This window comes from Candidozyma auris, chromosome 3 (genome assembly GCF_003013715.1).
Source record: "Candidozyma auris chromosome 3, complete sequence".
NCBI classification, from domain to species: Eukaryota; Fungi; Ascomycota; class Pichiomycetes; order Serinales; family Metschnikowiaceae; genus Candidozyma; species Candidozyma auris.
The window spans coordinates 1,496,274-1,515,267 of record NC_072814.1 but is presented as its reverse complement, the minus strand read 5'-3'; the positions used below and the strand labels follow the sequence as shown (position 1 = coordinate 1,515,267).

The 18,994-nt window shown below is 46.3% G+C and overlaps 10 protein-coding genes across 10 annotated transcripts; 5 read left to right on the top strand and 5 right to left on the bottom strand. All coding sequences in view use genetic code 12, as the record gives it.

Moving 5' to 3' along the window:
• Positions 1-349: 349 nt before the first annotated feature.
• Positions 350-1,303, top strand: SEC62 (Sec63 complex subunit SEC62; the record flags this gene model as incomplete). The annotated part of the gene is made up of 1 exon (XM_029032841.1): positions 350-1,303. One exon carries the CDS (start codon positions 350-352, stop codon positions 1,301-1,303), a length of 954 nt encoding a protein of 317 aa, XP_028893156.1.
• Positions 1,304-1,516: 213 nt separating this feature from the next.
• On the top strand, positions 1,517-3,010 carry CJI96_0003319 (uncharacterized protein; the record flags this gene model as incomplete). The annotated part of the gene is made up of 1 exon (XM_029032842.2): positions 1,517-3,010. The coding sequence occupies one exon, from the start codon at positions 1,517-1,519 to the stop codon at positions 3,008-3,010; it is 1,494 nt and encodes a 497-aa protein (XP_028893157.2).
• Positions 3,011-4,247: 1,237 nt separating this feature from the next.
• On the top strand, positions 4,248-5,651 carry EHD3 (mitochondrial 37S ribosomal protein mS47; the record flags this gene model as incomplete). The annotated part of the gene is made up of 1 exon (XM_029032843.2): positions 4,248-5,651. The coding sequence occupies one exon, from the start codon at positions 4,248-4,250 to the stop codon at positions 5,649-5,651; it is 1,404 nt and encodes a 467-aa protein (XP_028893158.2).
• Positions 5,652-5,768: 117 nt separating this feature from the next.
• On the bottom strand, positions 5,769-7,154 carry CJI96_0003317 (uncharacterized protein; the record flags this gene model as incomplete). The annotated part of the gene is made up of 1 exon (XM_029032844.2): positions 5,769-7,154. The coding sequence occupies one exon, from the start codon at positions 7,152-7,154 to the stop codon at positions 5,769-5,771; it is 1,386 nt and encodes a 461-aa protein (XP_028893159.2).
• Positions 7,155-7,554: 400 nt separating this feature from the next.
• CJI96_0003316 (ferric/cupric-chelate reductase) lies at positions 7,555-9,534 on the bottom strand (the record flags this gene model as incomplete). Its single annotated transcript, XM_029032845.2, has 1 exon — positions 7,555-9,534. The coding sequence occupies one exon, from the start codon at positions 9,532-9,534 to the stop codon at positions 7,555-7,557; it is 1,980 nt and encodes a 659-aa protein (XP_028893160.2).
• A 538-nt stretch (positions 9,535-10,072) lies between these two features.
• Positions 10,073-11,803, bottom strand: CJI96_0003315 (uncharacterized protein; the record flags this gene model as incomplete). Its single annotated transcript, XM_029032846.2, has 1 exon — positions 10,073-11,803. One exon carries the CDS (start codon positions 11,801-11,803, stop codon positions 10,073-10,075), a length of 1,731 nt encoding a protein of 576 aa, XP_028893161.2.
• Positions 11,804-11,950: 147 nt separating this feature from the next.
• On the bottom strand, positions 11,951-13,206 carry MUM2 (Mum2p; the record flags this gene model as incomplete). The annotated part of the gene is made up of 2 exons (XM_029032847.2): positions 11,951-13,114; positions 13,186-13,206. 2 exons carry the CDS (start codon positions 13,204-13,206, stop codon positions 11,951-11,953), a joined length of 1,185 nt encoding a protein of 394 aa, XP_028893162.1.
• A 274-nt stretch (positions 13,207-13,480) lies between these two features.
• Positions 13,481-13,975, bottom strand: CJI96_0003313 (uncharacterized protein; the record flags this gene model as incomplete). The annotated part of the gene is made up of 1 exon (XM_029032848.1): positions 13,481-13,975. One exon carries the CDS (start codon positions 13,973-13,975, stop codon positions 13,481-13,483), a length of 495 nt encoding a protein of 164 aa, XP_028893163.1.
• A 929-nt stretch (positions 13,976-14,904) lies between these two features.
• EST1 (Est1p) lies at positions 14,905-17,634 on the top strand (the record flags this gene model as incomplete). The annotated part of the gene is made up of 1 exon (XM_029032849.2): positions 14,905-17,634. The coding sequence occupies one exon, from the start codon at positions 14,905-14,907 to the stop codon at positions 17,632-17,634; it is 2,730 nt and encodes a 909-aa protein (XP_028893164.2).
• A 185-nt stretch (positions 17,635-17,819) lies between these two features.
• DES1 (Des1p) lies at positions 17,820-18,938 on the top strand (the record flags this gene model as incomplete). Its single annotated transcript, XM_029032850.2, has 1 exon — positions 17,820-18,938. The coding sequence occupies one exon, from the start codon at positions 17,820-17,822 to the stop codon at positions 18,936-18,938; it is 1,119 nt and encodes a 372-aa protein (XP_028893165.2).
• Between the last annotated feature and the right edge of the window lie 56 nt (positions 18,939-18,994).

The window sequence follows — 18,994 nt, the reverse complement described above, 5'->3', positions numbered from 1 at the left end:
ATATCGACTTTTCCAAACATTCAAAGGGCGACAACATGAGTTATAATAGATTTCACACAATTAAAATGCTTTCACGACAACGACCTTGGTGAATGTTACGTGTACAGATTTATACCCCACAATTCATCCACTGATAGTAGTCAAAATTCAGTATTATGGCAGCCATCTCCCAATCCTCATTCTGTTAAGCACTTTTTTGAGTTCGAGATATTCTTTGAGCCAGGCGAAAGGCTCATTTATTCGCAGCCAATACACCAGGACACCTCAGTCTCGAGAACACATAGATCAAATAACTTTTCGCCATACGCTAGCAACCTCTTGAATTTCCCATAACCTTTTTATCCAATTCATGTCAGTTCCAACTGTAGCAAATGCAGCTGGTGCAGGTATCACTCCCGGAATGGGAGAGCCCACACCCGTTCAAACAAATGGCCAGCCTTCTCCTTTGGTGATGAATGTCGCCAACTACTTAAGAGACAACAAGCAGCTAAAACGCAGAACAGGCTTGTTGAATAACAAGGACGACATTGAGTTTTTCAGGTATAAGAGGTATGTTCGTGCTTTGTTGAGTGACGAGTATAAGAAGAAGCTGGCGAACCCTAAAAACGAATTGATTCCAGTGAACAGCGCTGAAGACGCAGGGAAGATCTTTATTCAGTTGATCACAGGAAGACTTCTTTTACCTGTGGAGAAATTGCATTACAAGGATATTAAGGCCGTCAAGGGCTGGAAACCAAACAGACAGAAGCCCACGTTGAGACCCACGCAGAAGGCGTCGTTGGACCCCGATGCGTACTACGCGTGGATATACCAGAAACCAAACCCATACTTGGTGTTGTATGGTTTGCTAATGCTTGTGGCTGTCTTCGCTATAATTTTGTTCCCCTTGTGGCCGGCGTTCTTAAGACGCGGTGTGTGGTACTTGTCTATGGGCGTATTGGGTCTATTAGGATTGTTATTCGCGACCGCCATTGTTCGTTTGATTGTATTTGTGATCACATGGGCTGTTTTGCCTCAAGCGTTCTGGATTTTCCCCAACTTGTTTGAGGACTGTGGCTTCTTTGAGAGTTTCCAGCCTGCCTACGGTTGGGCAGAGCCAGCAGGTGCAAAGAAGAAGAAGAAGAGCAAGAAGTCGAAGAAGTTGAATGACCTCAGTGAGAAGCTAGCAGCTGCAGTGGACGCTGAGGCCGCCAAAAATGGAGGCGACAAGAATACCTCATCTGCTGAGGCCACGGGTGCTAAAGCCTCCACCACGCAACCTAAGAAGAGAGCGGTCATTTTGGAAGAAGTTGAGGACAACTGAGTCAAAAATGGCGAGGCAATCCGTATAGAGCAATAAACAATCCTCGGTGAGTTTTCTTCAGCCCACAAGTCTTGTCAAAGTCTCGATGGTGTAGTCCTTTTGTCTCTGTGCCGTCCTTCCCCAGACTCTGCGGGTCCCAGATATCACGTAACTTCTATAAGTACATAGCACTCTACACTCTTGGTAATCCACATTACACAAACCTCCAAAGCAATGGTAATCAATGACTTTGCCTTTAACCAGGACTTTACCTGTCTTCTGATGTCGACGCTGGAATGCCACAAAATCTTCAACTGCGACCCGTTTGGCGAATTCTACTCTCTGCCCTCCGATATGAACCCCCTGCCCACAGCGTTTCTTCGAATGCTATTTTCAACTTCTCTCACAATAATTGTGCCTGAGATGAACCTGAACTTGGGCAACCGCGTGTTGCAGGTGTACAATTTGAAGCAGAAGTTGAAGATTTGTGAGCTTACTTTTCCCTCGAATATAGTGGATCTCATGCTTAATCGCAAACGCTTAGTGGTTTTCCTTGAAGTGGGGCAGATTTACATCTACGATTTGAGCAGCGTGAAGCTCATGAAGGTTTTGGAAATTAATTCGTTTGTGCTGAAAAAGGGTCACGACGAGAGCAACTCCACCAGGGTAGTGGCCTCCTTGAGCCCTGATGATAGGCTGTATCTTGCGCTCCCACTTCTGCATGTCAATGAACAGACCGACTTGTTCAACGCTGATGGAAGCTCGAGCCAGCCAACGACTCCAGTGCTCAGACCGAGCGACTCGGCAGCTGTTGTATCTTTGGATTCTTTAGTGGAGCTCACACAGAAGAACGAGCACTCGCCACTTGCAAAGAAGGAGACAATAACATTGGAGGATCTACAAAAAGATTCCCACGGATGGGTAGTGATTTACGACACAATCAACTTGAAACCGAGACTTATTTACAAGGCTCACGATTCGGGAATCGCCAAAATCGCCATTTCTCGAGACAGCCATGCAGTGGCTACAGCCTCGAATAAAGGAACCATTATCCGTGTGTGCCATTTAAACTTCGAACTTCTAGAAGATCTCAACAAACTCACAATCACCCACATCACCAATCTCCGGCGTGGGCACCACTTGACTCGGATCAACAACCTCACTTTTAGTCTTGACTCCAGCATATTGGGGTGTGGCTCCGATAGCAACACCATTCACTTCTTCACAACAGGGGGACCTGCAAGCACACCGGCTGGACCTAGCGGTGCTACGGAGGAACATGAAACATCTGATGAAGAGTCGAGAAGTGGACGGTCTTCTCTGGAGGATCTCAATGAGAATTTGGCCAATTTGCTTATTCTGAAGCAACCCGAACAGGAACGGGAGCTAGAAGAAGAGCCAAAGCTGTACTTCTCTTTGGGACTTAAAAAGCTGAGCAAGCTTCTCAACAACCCCTACACTAAGCTGATCATGAAGAAGTTGCCTTACAAAGACTATTTTGATAATTTGATATGGGAGCCACCCAGAAGGTCGTTTGCGTTTGTAAAGCTTGCAGAAACTGCTCCTTCCACTCCACGTCATAAAAGTGTGGAAATTGGGTTTGGTCCTTCGGGGTTGTTGATGTTGGCTTCGTACCAAACAGGCACCTTCTACCAGTACAAGCTTCCCAAGCCACATTTGGAGGACAGAGAAGAATGCCATCTCATATCGAGTCACAGTTTGGAGTAAATCTAAGACTTCAGAGCATACGTCATTGGAGAAATGTTTGACTTGAACCGAGGCTGCGAAACAAGAGGAGGTGAAGGGTACGTAAAACAAGCCGCCTGTTCAAAGTCAGCCAGAAAGGTTATTATAATCCTTACCGGACGATTCTGTTATGTACATCAGAACCGCGATACCCTACTGGAGTAATCTTCAGATCGAGTAAGCTCCCCTTGTTGTGTAGATAGCCAAATTTCAAGAGAGCCTCCAGCTGTACACCAATGCCATCAGAGTCAAAGTCCCCATACGGCAGTAAGCGACAGCCAATCACAAAATAATTCAGGGAATTCTTCATTGACCTGAAAGAAAACATTTTCCCCCGGTATTGACCCAACTTGTAGCTTGTCTCACTGTAGCCTGTCAAGTATGTTTGCATTTCGCAGCCATTGATAAATCTAACTTTGCAAGCGGACTTTACACATACCCGATAAACTCAACAGTTTTTTATCAGGGATCAAATTAAACTTGATCAGGCGCTTGTTACTCGATGAATCTCTCTTCTCCTAGCGCCCAAGTAACAACGACCAGCCACACCTCTCTTACCCGGACAAACACCCCAGTGATTTTGGCCATCCTGGCGATATTTCCTTACATAAATTGTACTGTTACACTTGTAAGCGTCCGTAGATCACGAATCCAAAGTCAATTCGTCCAGAACTTCCCTTCCAGAGAAGCCCTTCTTGAGTATGTAAATCCGGATAAGAGAGGTCTCAGGCGGAAGCTGGCAGACAGGGAAGTAACCGTTGACTTCCAGCGGTCGCACTTTGGCCCCCCAGAGATTGCGCTTGTCGCCCCACGAAAAGGGACCCAAAGGGGCTCTAAAGTGGCCCTCCCGGCGCGAACCTCTACAGAATTGTTCCCTTCCTCCACCCTCATTTTCCTCGGATAATGCCAGGGGATCCAAAATCTAAGATTGAGCAGCACTTTAGATGTTGAATTGCCCAAAAAAAAGAAAGAAAATCACCACATCGCGTGTCCCCAGCCAATGGATCGAGCTGGCAATTGACCCGGTTCCTTCCCATAATCAACTCGTTCCACTCTGTCTTTTTTGTCCTGGGCAGCCCACCCCACAAAAGTAGCTAGCGTGGGTGCGAAAATTTTCACACTCTCCACTTCTGTGCCATATAACTACTAGGGCCCGCCAAAGACTGTGTAAATGTTTCTTTGTAAACGATCTTTCCCTAAACGCTTCTCCCACTTCAGAATGGCTTCCACTGGCTACGCCGCCGACGACGTCTTATTCCACAATGAGAACTTGGCCAGGGTGATCTCGTTGAACAGAGTCAAGAAGTTGAATTCCTTGGACACCTTCATGGTGACGAAAATTGGGCCTCGCCTCCAAGAGTACGCCAAGCTGGAACTGGCTTCCATGGTGATTTTAACCTCAAAGTCGCCAAAGGCCTTGTGTGCTGGTGGCGATGTCGCCCTGTGTGCGCTGGAGATCCTCAAGGGGAACCCTGGCTACGCCTCCAACTTCTTCCAGGAGGAATACAATGTCAATTACTTGATTGCCACCTACCTGAAACCATATGTGTCCTTGATGGACGGCATCACCATGGGCGGTGGTGTGGGTTTGTCTGTGCACGCTCCTTTCCGTATCGCTACTGAAAAGACCAAATTGGCCATGCCCGAGATGGACATTGGCTTTTTCCCAGATGTGGGTACCACCTTCTTCTTGCCTCGCTTGGATGACAAGTTGGGCTACTACTACGCCTTGACCGGTGAGGTTTTGAGCGGCTTGGACGCCTACCAGGCCGGTTTTGCTACCCACTTTGTTCCCTCGGAGAGAATCCCCCAGTTGGTGCAACGCTTGTCGAACTTGAAGCCTCCTGTGATCAACAATACCAGAACTGAAGGTACTCTCTTGAAAGACCAGAAGGACTTCTTCATTCAGGTCAACATGGCCATTGAGGAGTTCACCGAAAACAAGTTGCCTGACAACTACAAGTTTCATTTGAACGAGGACCAGATCGCCTTGATCAACAAGGCCTTTTCTGCGCCTACCTTCGATGACGCTTTGCAAGTCTTCTTGTACTCCAACACAGAATTCGGCAAGAGAACCTACGATCGTTTGTCTGCCAAGTCCCCCACTTCCACTCACATTGCCTTTGACTTGTTGAACAAGGGCGCCAAGAACACCATTCGTGCCCAGTTAGAGTTGGAGATGATTTCTGCCACCAACATGGTCAACCACAAGGTCGAGGAGAATGACTTTGTCAAAGGTGTCAAGCACAAGCTCATTGACAAGATCAAGGAGCCATTCTTCCCTGAGTGGAGCCCCTTTGACATCGATAGAGTTAGAAAATTCCAGGAACCTTCCATCCACACTGCCAAGCTCGAGACTCCTCTTTTGAAAAGATTCTTCGGCATCGACTTCCACCAGTACCCATTCAACTTTGGCTTGCCAACAAACCAGGAGATTGAAAACTACATCACCGGACAGGACGGCTCCAACAGAAAGTACTTGCCCACACCAAAGGAAGTTGTGAGACACTTCAACGAAGTCACTAACAACAAGTTGGGTGTCGAGGAGAAGGTGCAAAGAGCGTTGGCCTTGCACGGAGAAGCATCCAAGTACGACAACAAGTATGTTTCTTGGAAGGCGTAGATTTTTTATTTCTTGTTGAGTAAAAATCAAGCAGCCAAAGAGGGAACGAGGATACGAAGGAAACGCATTTTTTAAATTATAATACAAGGTATACATACACATCTACTACTTCCCTTTTCACTTAAACTTTTCAACCACCAAGTCCTCACCGAGTTCCTCGTAATCGGCTTTCGAGATAAACCAGTTATCCAAGGCGATGTTGGCGCTGCCGTTCTCATCCTCTACAGCGTCATTAAGCATGTTTGCCAAGTTGGCAGCACCCAACCACGAGCCAAATTTCTTGTCGAAAATGTCGTTTATGTCTCCCAGAGGATAGTTTCTCAAGGGGTTGATGTAGATCTTATACTGTGAAGTGATCATGTAGTTGGGCAACACCGACGGCGCCGTACGGCTGATGTCGCCGCAAACTCTATCAGAAAATCCCGGAAGCAACGAGCAGCCTCCAGTAATTAAAGTGTTTGTAAACATTTGCCTCAAAATTTCGTTGAAACGAGCATTGTTGCTTGCATTCTGTGGATCTCCACCAGCTGGCACCATTGTCGATTCCAAGTTCTTCAAGGAGAAAAGCACCAAATTAGAGATACCATGGGTGTGGGCCTTGTCGAAAGCAGGATCAGGGATTGGAACATCGGGCAACTTATATATATGGGGCACGAAAAGAGCCTCTAAGAGCGACGATGATTCTCTCTCTGAATAGTGAATCTGTGTACGGTCAGGTAACTGGAAGAAGCTGGGCAGTTGGTGTGCTTGTTGGTAGTAAGCATTCGACGACGAAACGCCTGGAGGAGGTTCACTGACAGAAAGCATAGTTTCTTTGAAGTTCTGTAAAAGATTGTGAGCAACGTAGTACAGCCTGAACGACTGGGAAACATTACCGGAGTTGTACGTAGACGGTAACAAGCGATTGTAGTCCACTTGACCAGGCTGGTAGCCCAACTTCGCTTCAATACTACGCAAAGCATGCAAGTTGGCAAAATCACCAGCATATTTCGAGTGAAAACACGATTTTTGCTGAATAACTCCGTCTATTATAGGCGTCACACTGGCCACTCCAGCACCCACGTCCACCACCAAACCGCTCGAGCGACCCGTATGGTACAACTGAGCCAAGGGGCTCTTCAAGAGCGAGAAAAGAGGCACTTCTAATGTCTCAAACGCGATCTGTGCCGTGGCCGCTTTGTTTTTCAGCGTATTCCACGTCTGCTCTGTCATCATCAACGGGTGCTCTTTCGAGTCAACGCCATTGCCGCTATCTAAGTTCTCGTAAGCGTACTCCCAATTTTTTGCGATATGTTCGAAGTTGTAGACAATACCGTTGTCAACAAGTGTAATTACTTCAAGGTCTGGCCTCGTGTTGAGCTTGTCTCCAATAAGCACATTGTTGTTCTCGTCCACCAGGTAACTCAGGCTGAACACGAGGGAGGGCAAATCTTCCAGAGCAAAACCGGCGCGAGTGGTACTGGTACCGTTGTCAATGACAACAGCAGGAAGCAGATTGACCATTGTCAGAAGATTTAGACGAGGTTGGTGAAGATTGAAGTCGATGTTTTCTCACTGTTACTTGACTATGGTTCATGGTGCACGGGTGCACAAATGGTACCAGGGCTAGAGAAGGGAACTTTCCGCTGCCAAATCTTATATAACCATTCCCAATAATTTGAAGGAGAACGTATTGGTGAGTTCATTAACTCGATAGAGAAGGGTTTTTGTGAGCGTAGTTTCCTCAATTGTGAACATAAGCCTTTGTTGGGGGAGGCTGCAATCTTATAGGTAGAGCTTTTTCGCAGCCATTAATTTCCTACTACACCACAACGTGTTTCGATTATTTGTGTATTTTTTGCTGCCAAATTTAATGCTAGAGACTCCTCATTAGTCAGAAAGTGCGTAAATAATTTCCACTTGTTCACCATTGGTAGTTCATGGACTTGTGGTGGACACTGAAATCCAGGCCCACTTCTATCTGTCTGGTTGCAATTTGCTTGATCTGACGGTCCATGTTCCCAGGACCACATGAATATATGCACAAGTCACGCTTTTCATCCGCTTTTGCAGCCTTCACGTGTTCACCAATCAACTCATCAAAGTCTGGTCTCCGGTCGGCTGGCTGCACAAACAGCATCTTCTCATCGTCAAGTTCTATACCACTAGGGTCTCGAACATAAACAGTCACCTCAGTGCCTCGTTCTCGAACATAGTTGATGTCGCGACGCATGCACCAGAACTCTCTGGCGTTAGCCACAGTCCAAATAAGTTTGGCTCCTGCTGGGTTGCTGTATATATGAGGAAGCAAACTGCAGACTCCAAGGCCACCAGCGATGTAGACACGGTCGTCAGAATCTCTATGCTTGTAAGTAAACCCACCGTATGGTCCGTCAAGAAGACACCACAATCTAAGTCTGCCCTTTTCGTCAGCAGGAAGACGAAGCAAGCTGCGTGTAGCTCCTCTCTTGACTCTCACGTACATTTTGAGCACGTTGGAAGAAGTGGCTGGCGACGAGATGATGGAAAATGGGTGCGACTGCAAGCATTGGCTCCAGATCTTGGAATGCAAAAACGTCACATACACTGAACTCCCTGGTCTATAAGACATGTCGTAGGCAAGCGGTTTGGGCAATGTGAGTTCAAGGGTTCTCTCGTCAACGACGGTCACGTAAAGCTCCGTCAAGCCTCGGTTGAGAACGAGGATTTTGGCCCACCTCATCACTCGGTCGTACACTGTGAGTGCTATCATGGTGTATACCCAACCCATCCAGCCAAGCGTCACGCAGTGGTACCACATGGCGACAATAAAGAGCCATCCAAAGACAATATGAATCACCAAAAAAGCTTCGTACATGAAGTTTCTCACTGGCTGGAAGCTTTGGCCGATCATGATGAAAAGAAGCACCGTGCCAACAATGCCCCAACGCCAGTAGTCGTCGATACTCCATGCCAGGTACCCAGCTTCGTTGATGGCGTAGTCTGTCCACACAGCAGAGTGGATGAGAGCTTCAATTGACATGATAATGGCCACGTAGTTGTGGTACTTGATGAAAGTGGCCCTGGGAAGGCCAGTCAAAAATGTAAAAGGATTATTTCTGAGACCAAAAATAAACACCACTGGAAGCAACGAGAAGGATATGATAGCCGAACGGTAGCCAATAAGATCCAAAGGCAAAAAATAGACGTCGTTCATGTAAACGTTGGGCAATTGCACTGTATACGAAAGGGCAGTGGCCAAAACAGTGAATACCAAAAAGAGACCCATTACCTCTATATCCAAAAACGAGTAACCCCACAAACGAACTGGAGTCAAGTACTTTTCACAAAATTGGGCAATTCTCCGTGGAGGCCGTAACCCAAGGTATATCTGCAGAAGATGAAGCATGGAAAAGATCACAACCACCGCTACCCAGTAGTACAAGAGCCCCCAGCCGAGCCATTGCGACTTGAAGACGTGGTGGTTGATTTCATCGAAAGACCGCATATACACGGCAAAGTCGGTTTGGTTCACTCCCAACGGATGATACACTCTCTCCTTTATGTCGTGTGCCGTTGGCTGCTCAATAAACTTTGTAGCGTTTTCCCTCCACTGCTTCATATCGTCCACAGTATAGTGGAAATGGCCCTTTTGCAAGCACCTTGTGGTGACATGTTTCAAGGCATGGTCAATTTTGCCCTTGTTATTTGTCTGGCCAGAAATGCAGCTGGCTACCGACCCAAGCCAATCGACGTTCCCACATCGACACAGGTAGTACTTGTGGCCCTGGCCAGTTCCTCCACATCCCCAGTCAAACTGCTTCATGTAGTAGATGCATGCAGAGGCAATCGACGAGTCGACAATCACGAGGGATTGAGCCTGTGATATGAGAAGCAAAATTCCCAAGTAACGGCTAAAAAGCATGCTTGTGTGTGCAAAACATGGAGACTTTTGGAGGATTTCGCAGCCGTTAATATAGCTCCAGATGAGTACTGCTCAGTAGTTTGAAATTTTGGCGGCGCGCCTCAATTGGGCAATGAAAAGGACTCATAGTAAGGTAAAATGTGCTCATGGGTGGGAAAGTTGAAGAGGAGTTGCCGGTGCCGAGAAAAGTTCACCGTGGTATGTCTAGGTAGATCTTCTCTTTGTAGAGGCTCTCATTGGTGTTCCTGAGAGCAAGATCTTAGTAGTTGCAAACAATGGGTGTGAGCAGTACAAAGCCATTGTGAGCGGCTATTGAATGAGGGCTGCAAGGGGAAAGGAATATTGAAATCCACGAGTGCAGATTCTCAGACACAACCATCAGTTGTCTTTCTATGAGAGGAGTGCTCATTGGCATTGAAGTGACGTTGTAGAGCTCCTGCTGAAATGAAAATTCTAGCAGGAGTAGAACAAATTGCGTCAGCTTATATTTCATCTTTTTCATGAGCAATGGCGGTGTAAACGCTGACCCTTCTTCTCCTTAACACCTATGGGTCAAGTTGGAGCAGTGGGTCTTGAAAAATAGCAAGGCCTCATGAACACAGCAGGGCAAACTCTGAAGCTCTTGCGAGCTCATCTCCTCTAAAACGTCGAAGTCAACATGTCGAAGCGTCTCTCGGGCCTCGTAGTACTGCTGCATAACCAAATCTTTCATTTCCTCTCCTATGATCCGAACAGGTTCTTGACGCACACCGTCACTTTTGGTTGCTTTGGTGTCCCTTGCTTCCTTGTTGGATCCTCGAGAAACAACTGATCTGATCAGCTTGGAGATCAGCCATTTGCGATTCCAAAACGATTCGCTCTTGGATCTTTCCTCCACTGCTATGTCACTTGTCAGCTCGGATTCGGGGGACTCGGAAGTGCCTGGAAGCTGAAACTCAGAGGGTTGTGAGTTTGCATCACAGAAGAACTCTAAGCAACGAAGCCCTAGCTCTGGAAAGCTCAGCACACCTAAAGTTTCTATATTTGACGTCTTCAATTCCTCCAGACAAATCTTTCCCCACTCTTCGAGCTTTTCCATGTCCAGATTAAGCATGCCTCTTTTTTGGAAAGTTTTCGTTTCCAGCTGTGCATCATCATCCATGACTTCTCGTGCAAAATGACAGAAGGCTAAATGAAGAAACTTCTCTTCTGAGCCTGTTTGCAAGAGCTTTTCCCAGAAGCACAAAAACAGTGACTTCTTTTTTGGATCTAAAGCCTCATAGCTCTGCCACATTTTGTTCATCACAAGACCCTCAACAACATCTAGTTGCTCGTCATTTATCCGCTCAAGGAACACTTCTACTAGTGCCTCCGTATCTTTCTCATCGGTGCCGCCTTCCCAATTGAGAATAGCAAGTGGTATCAACAAACTCAAGCCTTTAAACATGGCTTCATAGCTCATTTCGAATTGGTGGGACTGTCCTCTAATACTAGCGTCTTCTGCATCACCACGCTTATACCAGACATCCCATGCGGCATCACGCTTATGCCACTTAGCCCAAATTGGTGTGAGCCCTTTATGCCTGTCTCTGCTTCTGCAAGAGCTCCATGATTTCGAGGATGAATTGGACAGCTTTCCTACGGTCAGGACCTCGATTTCAGCCGAGTTCATGAAGTTCATGTCCTGAGACGAGTCAGCGCCATAAATGGAGCACAGAGCTTCTTCAGCATTGAAATAGCTCATCAGCTTGGGCCTGAAGGGAGCCATGTCTATCCCAAAGATCTCTTCAAAAGCATGGCTCTGGGGACTTGTTCCAGCAGACTGAGCTCTCGAGAATACTGAACCACTGAAGACATCATCATCAGGAACCAGGCGCTCGCCTGCTCTTTTTATAAGGGTATTCTCTTCTCCCTTTTCATTATTTTTTACAATCATAGATCTCATTGAAGGATTTAATTCACTTTCTGGCTTCTTGAGCCAGGATTTTTCGCTTTTGCAGCCATTTCGGACGCCTTCTTTTAACTTCCCATATTCCTCTTGGGGATTAATGGTGCTGGCTCGAGCTAGGAGAGTATTTAAACTAGTTCTCTTTTGGGCCAATTTCTTTTGAAATTCTTCTTGGGCTCGGGCGTTCTTCGCCGTCTGAGATTCCCTCTCGAGGTACTTGAGCCTCTGGAGTAAATCGTGACACTCATCAGCACTGCCGTTAATAAGCTTCTTGAGGTAATCTTCATGTTCTTGTTCTTCTTCCGCTTCCTTCTTCAGGGACATGAAATTGGACTTTGACATGTTCAATGTGAGAAGTTGAAGATTGATGGAGCTGCAAATACTGCTCACAGATTCACATCATCATGACCCACTCTCTGTCTCTTCTACACAGAAATTTAAGACATGAAATTTTTGCATTCTATTGAAACGACTAGCTATATAACCACCTTAGGAATTTTTTCCCTGCTGTTGTGATCTCTCCATGGATCTCTTCAACATTGCGTTTTCTTCACGCAACATCCTCACCTCGACAAGAAGGGTCTGCTTGTTGCTATAACTCACCATTCTCCTCAAGGCTTCGTTCTCTGCCAGCAAAACGGCGAGCTTTGTGGTGAGTCTGTGAGCCATTTCTTGTGCGTCAAAAGTACCATTTTCGGTGATATCGCTGCCTTTGTTCATCACTAACGCCACAATGATGGCTTCCAACCTCGACTTAGTGTCCTCCAAATCGGCTGTTCTCTCGTTCAAGGTCTTTGTGAGGTCCTTAAATAATTGATGGAATTTCCGAGGCATTGTAATTGACAGAGCATCCTTATAGCTTCCTGTGGACGCTTGCCCTTTGTTAAGCTTGAACTGCTTCAACCTCTCAGTCACCGACTTATTCAACTCTGTCTGGAAAGCAAGCTCTGCTTTCAAGGCTTGTACCTTCTCAAAAGAGCTGGATTCAGCGTTCGTTGACTCATGTTTGTCTGAAGAAGGGTTCATCGCCACAGATGTGGGAAGAAACGACTCACTCGCCTCTCTAGCATCAAAATTTGGAGTGAAGCTTTGAGAAGTGTACTTCATGCGAGAATCCTTCTTCTTGATGGAATCTACATTCTCCACACTCAAGGACTTGTTTTTTGTATGCTGAATACCGAACGAGTCAGCCCTTTGCCGAGGAACAGAAGAGAATGCCGTTCCATTGTCAAACAGCTCAGATCCGTGGAGCCCTGTAATAGACAACAGTCTCTGAACAGGATAGATGTTCTGGAACTGTTTTGGATTCGGGATCAAAGGGCTCATAAGTGTAGACTGTTGGCCAGAATTACCTCCAAAAGAGCCCTTCAGGATCTTGTGGGCCGTGTCAAAGATGTCAGACACCGACTGGGGCAGGGTCCACGCTGGCAGGGCCTGGATCAGCGATCCCGAAAAGGTGGAGGCGTTGATCAGAGTCTGGCGAGATTTTCCTCCGAATCCCTGATCGTCAATTGTTGAAGGATAGAAATTTGGGTCAGTTTCCTCGGTGTGAGAACCGGTGTAACCCCCACTTGAGGTTCCACCAGCGTAACCTCCACTCGAGGTGGCAAAGCTCCTAGAGCTCAAGGGGTTGAAGGAAAACGAGTCAAATGTCTATGGATTAGTATAAGTGCTAACAAGGGCTACGGTAAACGGAAGGGGGTGTTGTGGAGTCAGGCACTTACATTTGCCAGTGTTCGATCCATGCTTGTGGATTAGGGATTGGGTATCTAGGAAAAAGCTTCCAATGGAGGAACGAGACAGAATAGGGGAGGAAAAAGAAAAAGAACAGTCCAAAAATTTGGGGACTTCCGCCTCTATTTATATTCGTGTCCGCCGCCTGTTTCATATTTGCAGCCATTGGCGCGGAGATCAGGGTCCCTCCAAATCGGGCGATACTAATCGGGTTACTACCCAGCTGGAAAATTGTCCACTTGACTTCAAAGATCTAAGTTGTGCAAACATCATTTAAATAAATAACTAGAATCCAAAATAGGCGTTGCCAGCGGCTCCTCCAACGCCACCATTGAGCATTTGCCGTATCATTGGTCCAAGCGGTGAACTAAGCACCTCCTGGGGCAATTTGAGTATTCTGTCTTCCAAATTCTTGCCTACGAGAAACTCCATCACCACGTCGGTGAAGTGGTTGCAATTGTTCTCAAAGAGATCGTACGCCGATGCATGGTACTTTTGCTGCTCATGGTTCCTGAGATCTTCGAGGAAATCATTGAGGATATCTTCAGACACAAATGTGTTCCCTACATCGAGAACTTCTTTTGGGGTTCCGTATTTCGTTCTGCCTGCTGGGCTTGTCTTGATTCCTTGGTCTATATAGTATTCTTTGCCGAAAACGACCACCAGAGTGTGGTAGATGGCGTCTATAGCTTTGCCGAGAAGTTGCGGCGAGTAGAGAGCGGCTAGACCGTGGGAGAGGTCATAAACGTGGACTCTGACAGGGAAAGAATCTTCTGACATGGCGAGATTGGGAACAAAGAGGAAGCAGTGGCTAATTCGGGTGGCGTTGATGTAAATCTGAAAGTGGCAACTAGTTGGAGGCGCACGTGATTTCAGTGGTGGATTTGAATGGGTAGATATCGGGAACAAAGCTTAGGCAATATTCGAGAGAATGGTTTGCGAGCTTTCGGTTTTCTATGATTTTCTCTGGTAGTGGTTGAGCTTTGTAGTGAACTCGGTAATTGCGGTGCGAGGGCGCTACAGTATCTACGTTGTTCTAAATAAGGACTACTCGAGAGAGGCAAAACTTGGAGAACAAGTATTGATTGAGAAATTGTGTTGATGGAGATGCTTTAGCATGATCTGCTATGCTTTTTTTGGCTATTGATCTCTTGCCTGTCGTTCAACATACTATGGATGGAAATGGCTGCAAATGGGTCTCACTACATACTAGTTAGCGATTTACCCACATTTCTCAGGTCTAACTCTACGATGAAATCTCGAGAAGGAAGTTTGTTGATATCGCGTTGGCAAAACAATACATCTCTAGCTTCCAGCGTATTTGTACTCTATATTACTGAAATTTGCACCTTATTTTCAAAAATTTCACTTTACCAGTCTGTCTATGTGGACTAAGAGTGAGAACAATATACTCCTCGTGACACTCAATACGTTAAGCAAATTCGCCAAAAATAGGCTACTTAATGTCATCTATCGAAACATTCCACTCCAATGCTTCAGCTATCTACACGATTTCCCCTTTCTGGCCCAGCTATACCCTCTGTACTTGTACCTTCCTTTCTGTCATCATCCTGTGCACAGGGACACCTGAGCATCGGAAAAGAGCTTGGGTTTTTTTCTTTCACCATCAATACCTTCCTTATTAGCTGACTGTCAGGAGCCCATCCCGGCGTTTAGAATGATCATTGACCCGCATCATCAGTAAAATTATGCTCAGCCCTTCCGTCTCCGCAGACATATCCAAATATAAGTCTCAACTTGACGATTTTCTTTCAAAAAAATATGTGGATCAGTCCCTTCTTCTAGGCTTCACCGCCGTGGTGCAGTCCAAGTTCTCCCAATGGATCATTGACGATGTGGCTGTCTATCACAAGGAGATACATGCCTCCAGCGAGACCCCCCAGGGCCAAGAGACTGCCGAGTTCGACCTGATCCAGCTTCTTGAGCAGCTCTGGGCAAAATTTCTCCATCCCATTGTCAAGTTTTACCAGCGTCAACACGCTGACTTGTACTTCCAATCCGTTGACTCTCTTAAGGATAAGAAGAAGGGCACGTTCAAGATTGTGGAGATGAGAAAGTTGAATGAAACGTTCACTAAATTTGTCAAGACCGCTTCTACTGGCTATGGTAGTATTCTCCAGCACATGATGTCTACTTATGAGAATGCTCTTATTCCCAAACGATATCTTGCGGATCTCGGATTCGAGAGTGGTCAAAATCTTGTGAAGTCCACTCACCTGGACTTCAAAGCTAATTTAACGTTTGTTCTTTACCATTGTTTGTTGGGTTTGGGTAACTTAAGCAGACACGCCGCCAATTTCACGGTGACATACGTCAACCCGTGCAAGTCTGTGGCCAGCTACTACAAGCACTTAAAGCTGCAGCAAGACGCCAACAATAAGGCTCTTCAAAGTTACCAACCTGCTTTGCAATACTACTATAAGTGTATCGGACTATTGCCTGCCCTCAATGAACCATACAACCATATTGGTGTTATCTTTAACAGTGTCAACTCGAAGTTTGAAGCTGCATTATGGTTTTTGAGGTCACAGTTCACGAGAATTCCTAATTACGTGGTCGGTAAAGTGAACTTGGCTACCATATTCAAGAAGCCATGGCTTGATGCAGCATTCGCTACTGTCAAGCTGAAGAAAGCAAAGGACTTGACAGAATATGATGTCAACATCTGGCTCCTACGCATGGTGGCCCAATTTTTTTTCTCTTCCTTCTACAAGCGTCCATATAATTCCGAGGCAGCGCAGAAGGAGTTCATTGGTGTTCTATTCTCCAATCCTGAGACATCCAATTTCGTGCAGTCTCCAAATATCATCCTAAATCACTTGATTGTACTCATATGTTTCTTTTGCTGGGCTGACGCTGAGGACTATCAGAGCGGGAGAAAGAAGTTAGGCTATTTCTTTGTCTCGTATCTCAATTCGTATTTCAGAGACGTTGCTGAAATCAACTGCAACAGAGATATACATCTCCCCAACTTGCGTTTTATTTTAGCCTTCTTGAGAAAGCAAACTGCTCTTTTAACTTTTGACAAAGGTGATTTGAATCATTCCCTAGCTAAAGCTGTCAATGCTATTATTCTTAATGACCAGGAGAAACAGTCCCACAGAATGGCTATTCTCAGTGATGCCTATGTCGCTCAGGACCTTCCTACTCGTACCCACTACTTCGCTGAAGATGTTGCATTTAAGGATTTTGGCCCCATAGGCTACCAATTCAAGGACTTCCAAGACAGCCGCTTGTTCGCAAGCGATAATGTTGGTCCTCTTTTTGGTGGGGAGTTTTTCCCTAAAGCTCAAAACATTCCCCTTTTCTTGGATAATTATGCTGTTCAGCAAATCGAGAAGGAATTTGAGCTCAATAGTGAGAATCTCGATTCTGAGCGGAAGAAAAATCTCAAGAATGATTTGGTTGCACAAGCAAGTGAATCACTTGAAAACGACATGAGGTTCTGCGCCATAGCGAAGCAAGTCAGCAATAACTTTGACGACATAGCCTTTGACGAAATGTCTCACTTGCTTCAGGTGAAGGTGCAAGTCTCCGCCACTCCAGTGGTAAAGAACGGCAGGAAGTCTTCGCCTGCTTCAAAGAAGCAAAATAAGAACGACAAAAAGCAAAGCGACGAGAAGCGTAAAAGAGACTATGCTTCCGTTATCCGGGAAGGTCCTACCAAGCAGAAGGCCAAAGAGCTTCCGAAACCCCCTGTGCCACCTAAGGCAGCTACTGATGACCAAGTGCAAGTTGCCAATCTGTCTACAGATTACTCTACGAGTAATGTGGCACCATCATCTCTTGAGGAGATTGAGCTGATCATTGCGGGACACGCTCAATCGTTCAGACAGCCTAGTGCAGCAGGATCCAAGTCTATCAACACTGAAGCTGGTCTCTCTGATATGGTGAACTCACTTATAAACGATACATACCAGGAGAAATCCAGCGAACATGTGGTCATTCCTGACTCTCAAGAGAGCCTGGGTGGACTCAAGACCCAGATACCCGATATTCAAGCATCGTCGACTCAGCAGAACCAAACTCTGTCGCAGCAAATTGCCGCTACTCATGAAAGTCCACAAGTGCAGGGCCAGGGATTCCAGATGCCACAAGCGATGAACATGACACCGCACATGCCAATCTCGCAGTTTGCCTACGGATCAATGATGCCCCAGAACCAGTTTCTCCAAGGACCTCCACAGCCATTTGGATACCCACAAGGCTACGGCATGCCCATGCACTCAGCAATGGCACCACCGCCATTCCCACAAGGACAACCAGATTTTCAGCAGTACGCTAACATCTATGGTCAGCCTGGTTATAACATGTACGGAGACACTCAGGGTCCATGGGTGCGTCCAGGACAAGTTCCATGGAACTATTACGGCGGCCCAAGCTCTCAAACCAGCCAGAACTTTGGCTCCAGTCAGTAATGTAATTTGCAGCCAATATACCAAATTGGGAACCCACCGCTGCGGAAAACCGACATATCGTTTAGCTAAAGAAAAAAAAATTGGTAGCGTTCTGCATGCAACGCGCTCTGTCTGCCCCACTGCCTGCCTTTTCCACGTCAAATCAGCCCAGGTTCTCCATCTCATCCTCAACCTCCCTTTTTCCAATGGTCGAGTCGATCACCCACCGTGTCACAAAAGAGAGCTATCAGGTCGAGGCACCACCCGCAGATGCCCCGCTTGAAGTGCTCAACGAATACTATTGGACAAAGGATGCCGAGCCCCATGTGGCACGGAGAAAAGCTATTATCGCCAAATATCCCGAGGTGAGGAAACTCACGGGCCACGAGCCAAAACTGAAGTGGTATGTTTTGGCCGTGGTTGCTTTACAAATTGGCGTGGCGATTTACTTGAGGAACACGTATCCCATTTCGTGGAAGTTTTTCATTCTAGCTTATGTAATCGGAGCCACTGCCAATCAGGCACTTTTCCTCGCTATACACGAGTTGTCACACAATTTGATGTTCAAAAAGCCACTTCATAATAAGCTTTTCGCAATTGTTGCCAATGTGCCAATTGGTATCCCTTACAGTGCTTCTTTCCAGCCTTACCATCAGTTGCATCACAAGTTTATGGGCGATGAGTACTTGGACACGGACTTGCCAACACCTTTGGAGTCTATAGTGTTGTCGAATGTGTTGGGAAAAGTTTTCTTCGCCACATTTCAAATATTTTTTTATGCCCTTAGACCCATGTTCATCACGCAAATCAACATCACCAGCATTCATTTAATGAACATTGTCTTTCAGGTGGTGGCAGACATTTTGCTTGTGAAATTTGCCAGCGTTAATAGCTTGCTTTATTTCATCATGTCCTCCTTCTTGGCAGGTTCTTTGCACCCTTGCGCTGGACACTTCATTGCCGAACATTATGTACTTAACGACAATAACGTGCCCCGGGCTGGGCACGAAAAGCTGGGCAACCTCTCCAAAGACCTTGTGCCACCCGAAACGTACTCTTACTATGGCTCGCTAAATTTGGTCACTTGGAACGTGGGCTACCACAATGAGCACCATGACTTTCCCTATGTGGCATGGACTAAGCTCCCTGAGCTCCGCAGAATTGCCGCTGAGTTCTACGAGCCATTGCCTCAGATCAACTCATGGTGTGGGGTGTTGTGGAGCTTCTGCTTCAACGACGTGAACACTTTATGGAATAGGGTCAAGAGAACCGGAAAAGTACGTCTGGGTCGAAACGTAAGCGGATTGGATAGGAATCAAAATTAGGTAGGAATGGGACTATACATGCTTCCAGAAACAATTGTAACCAATGCTTGGTAGTT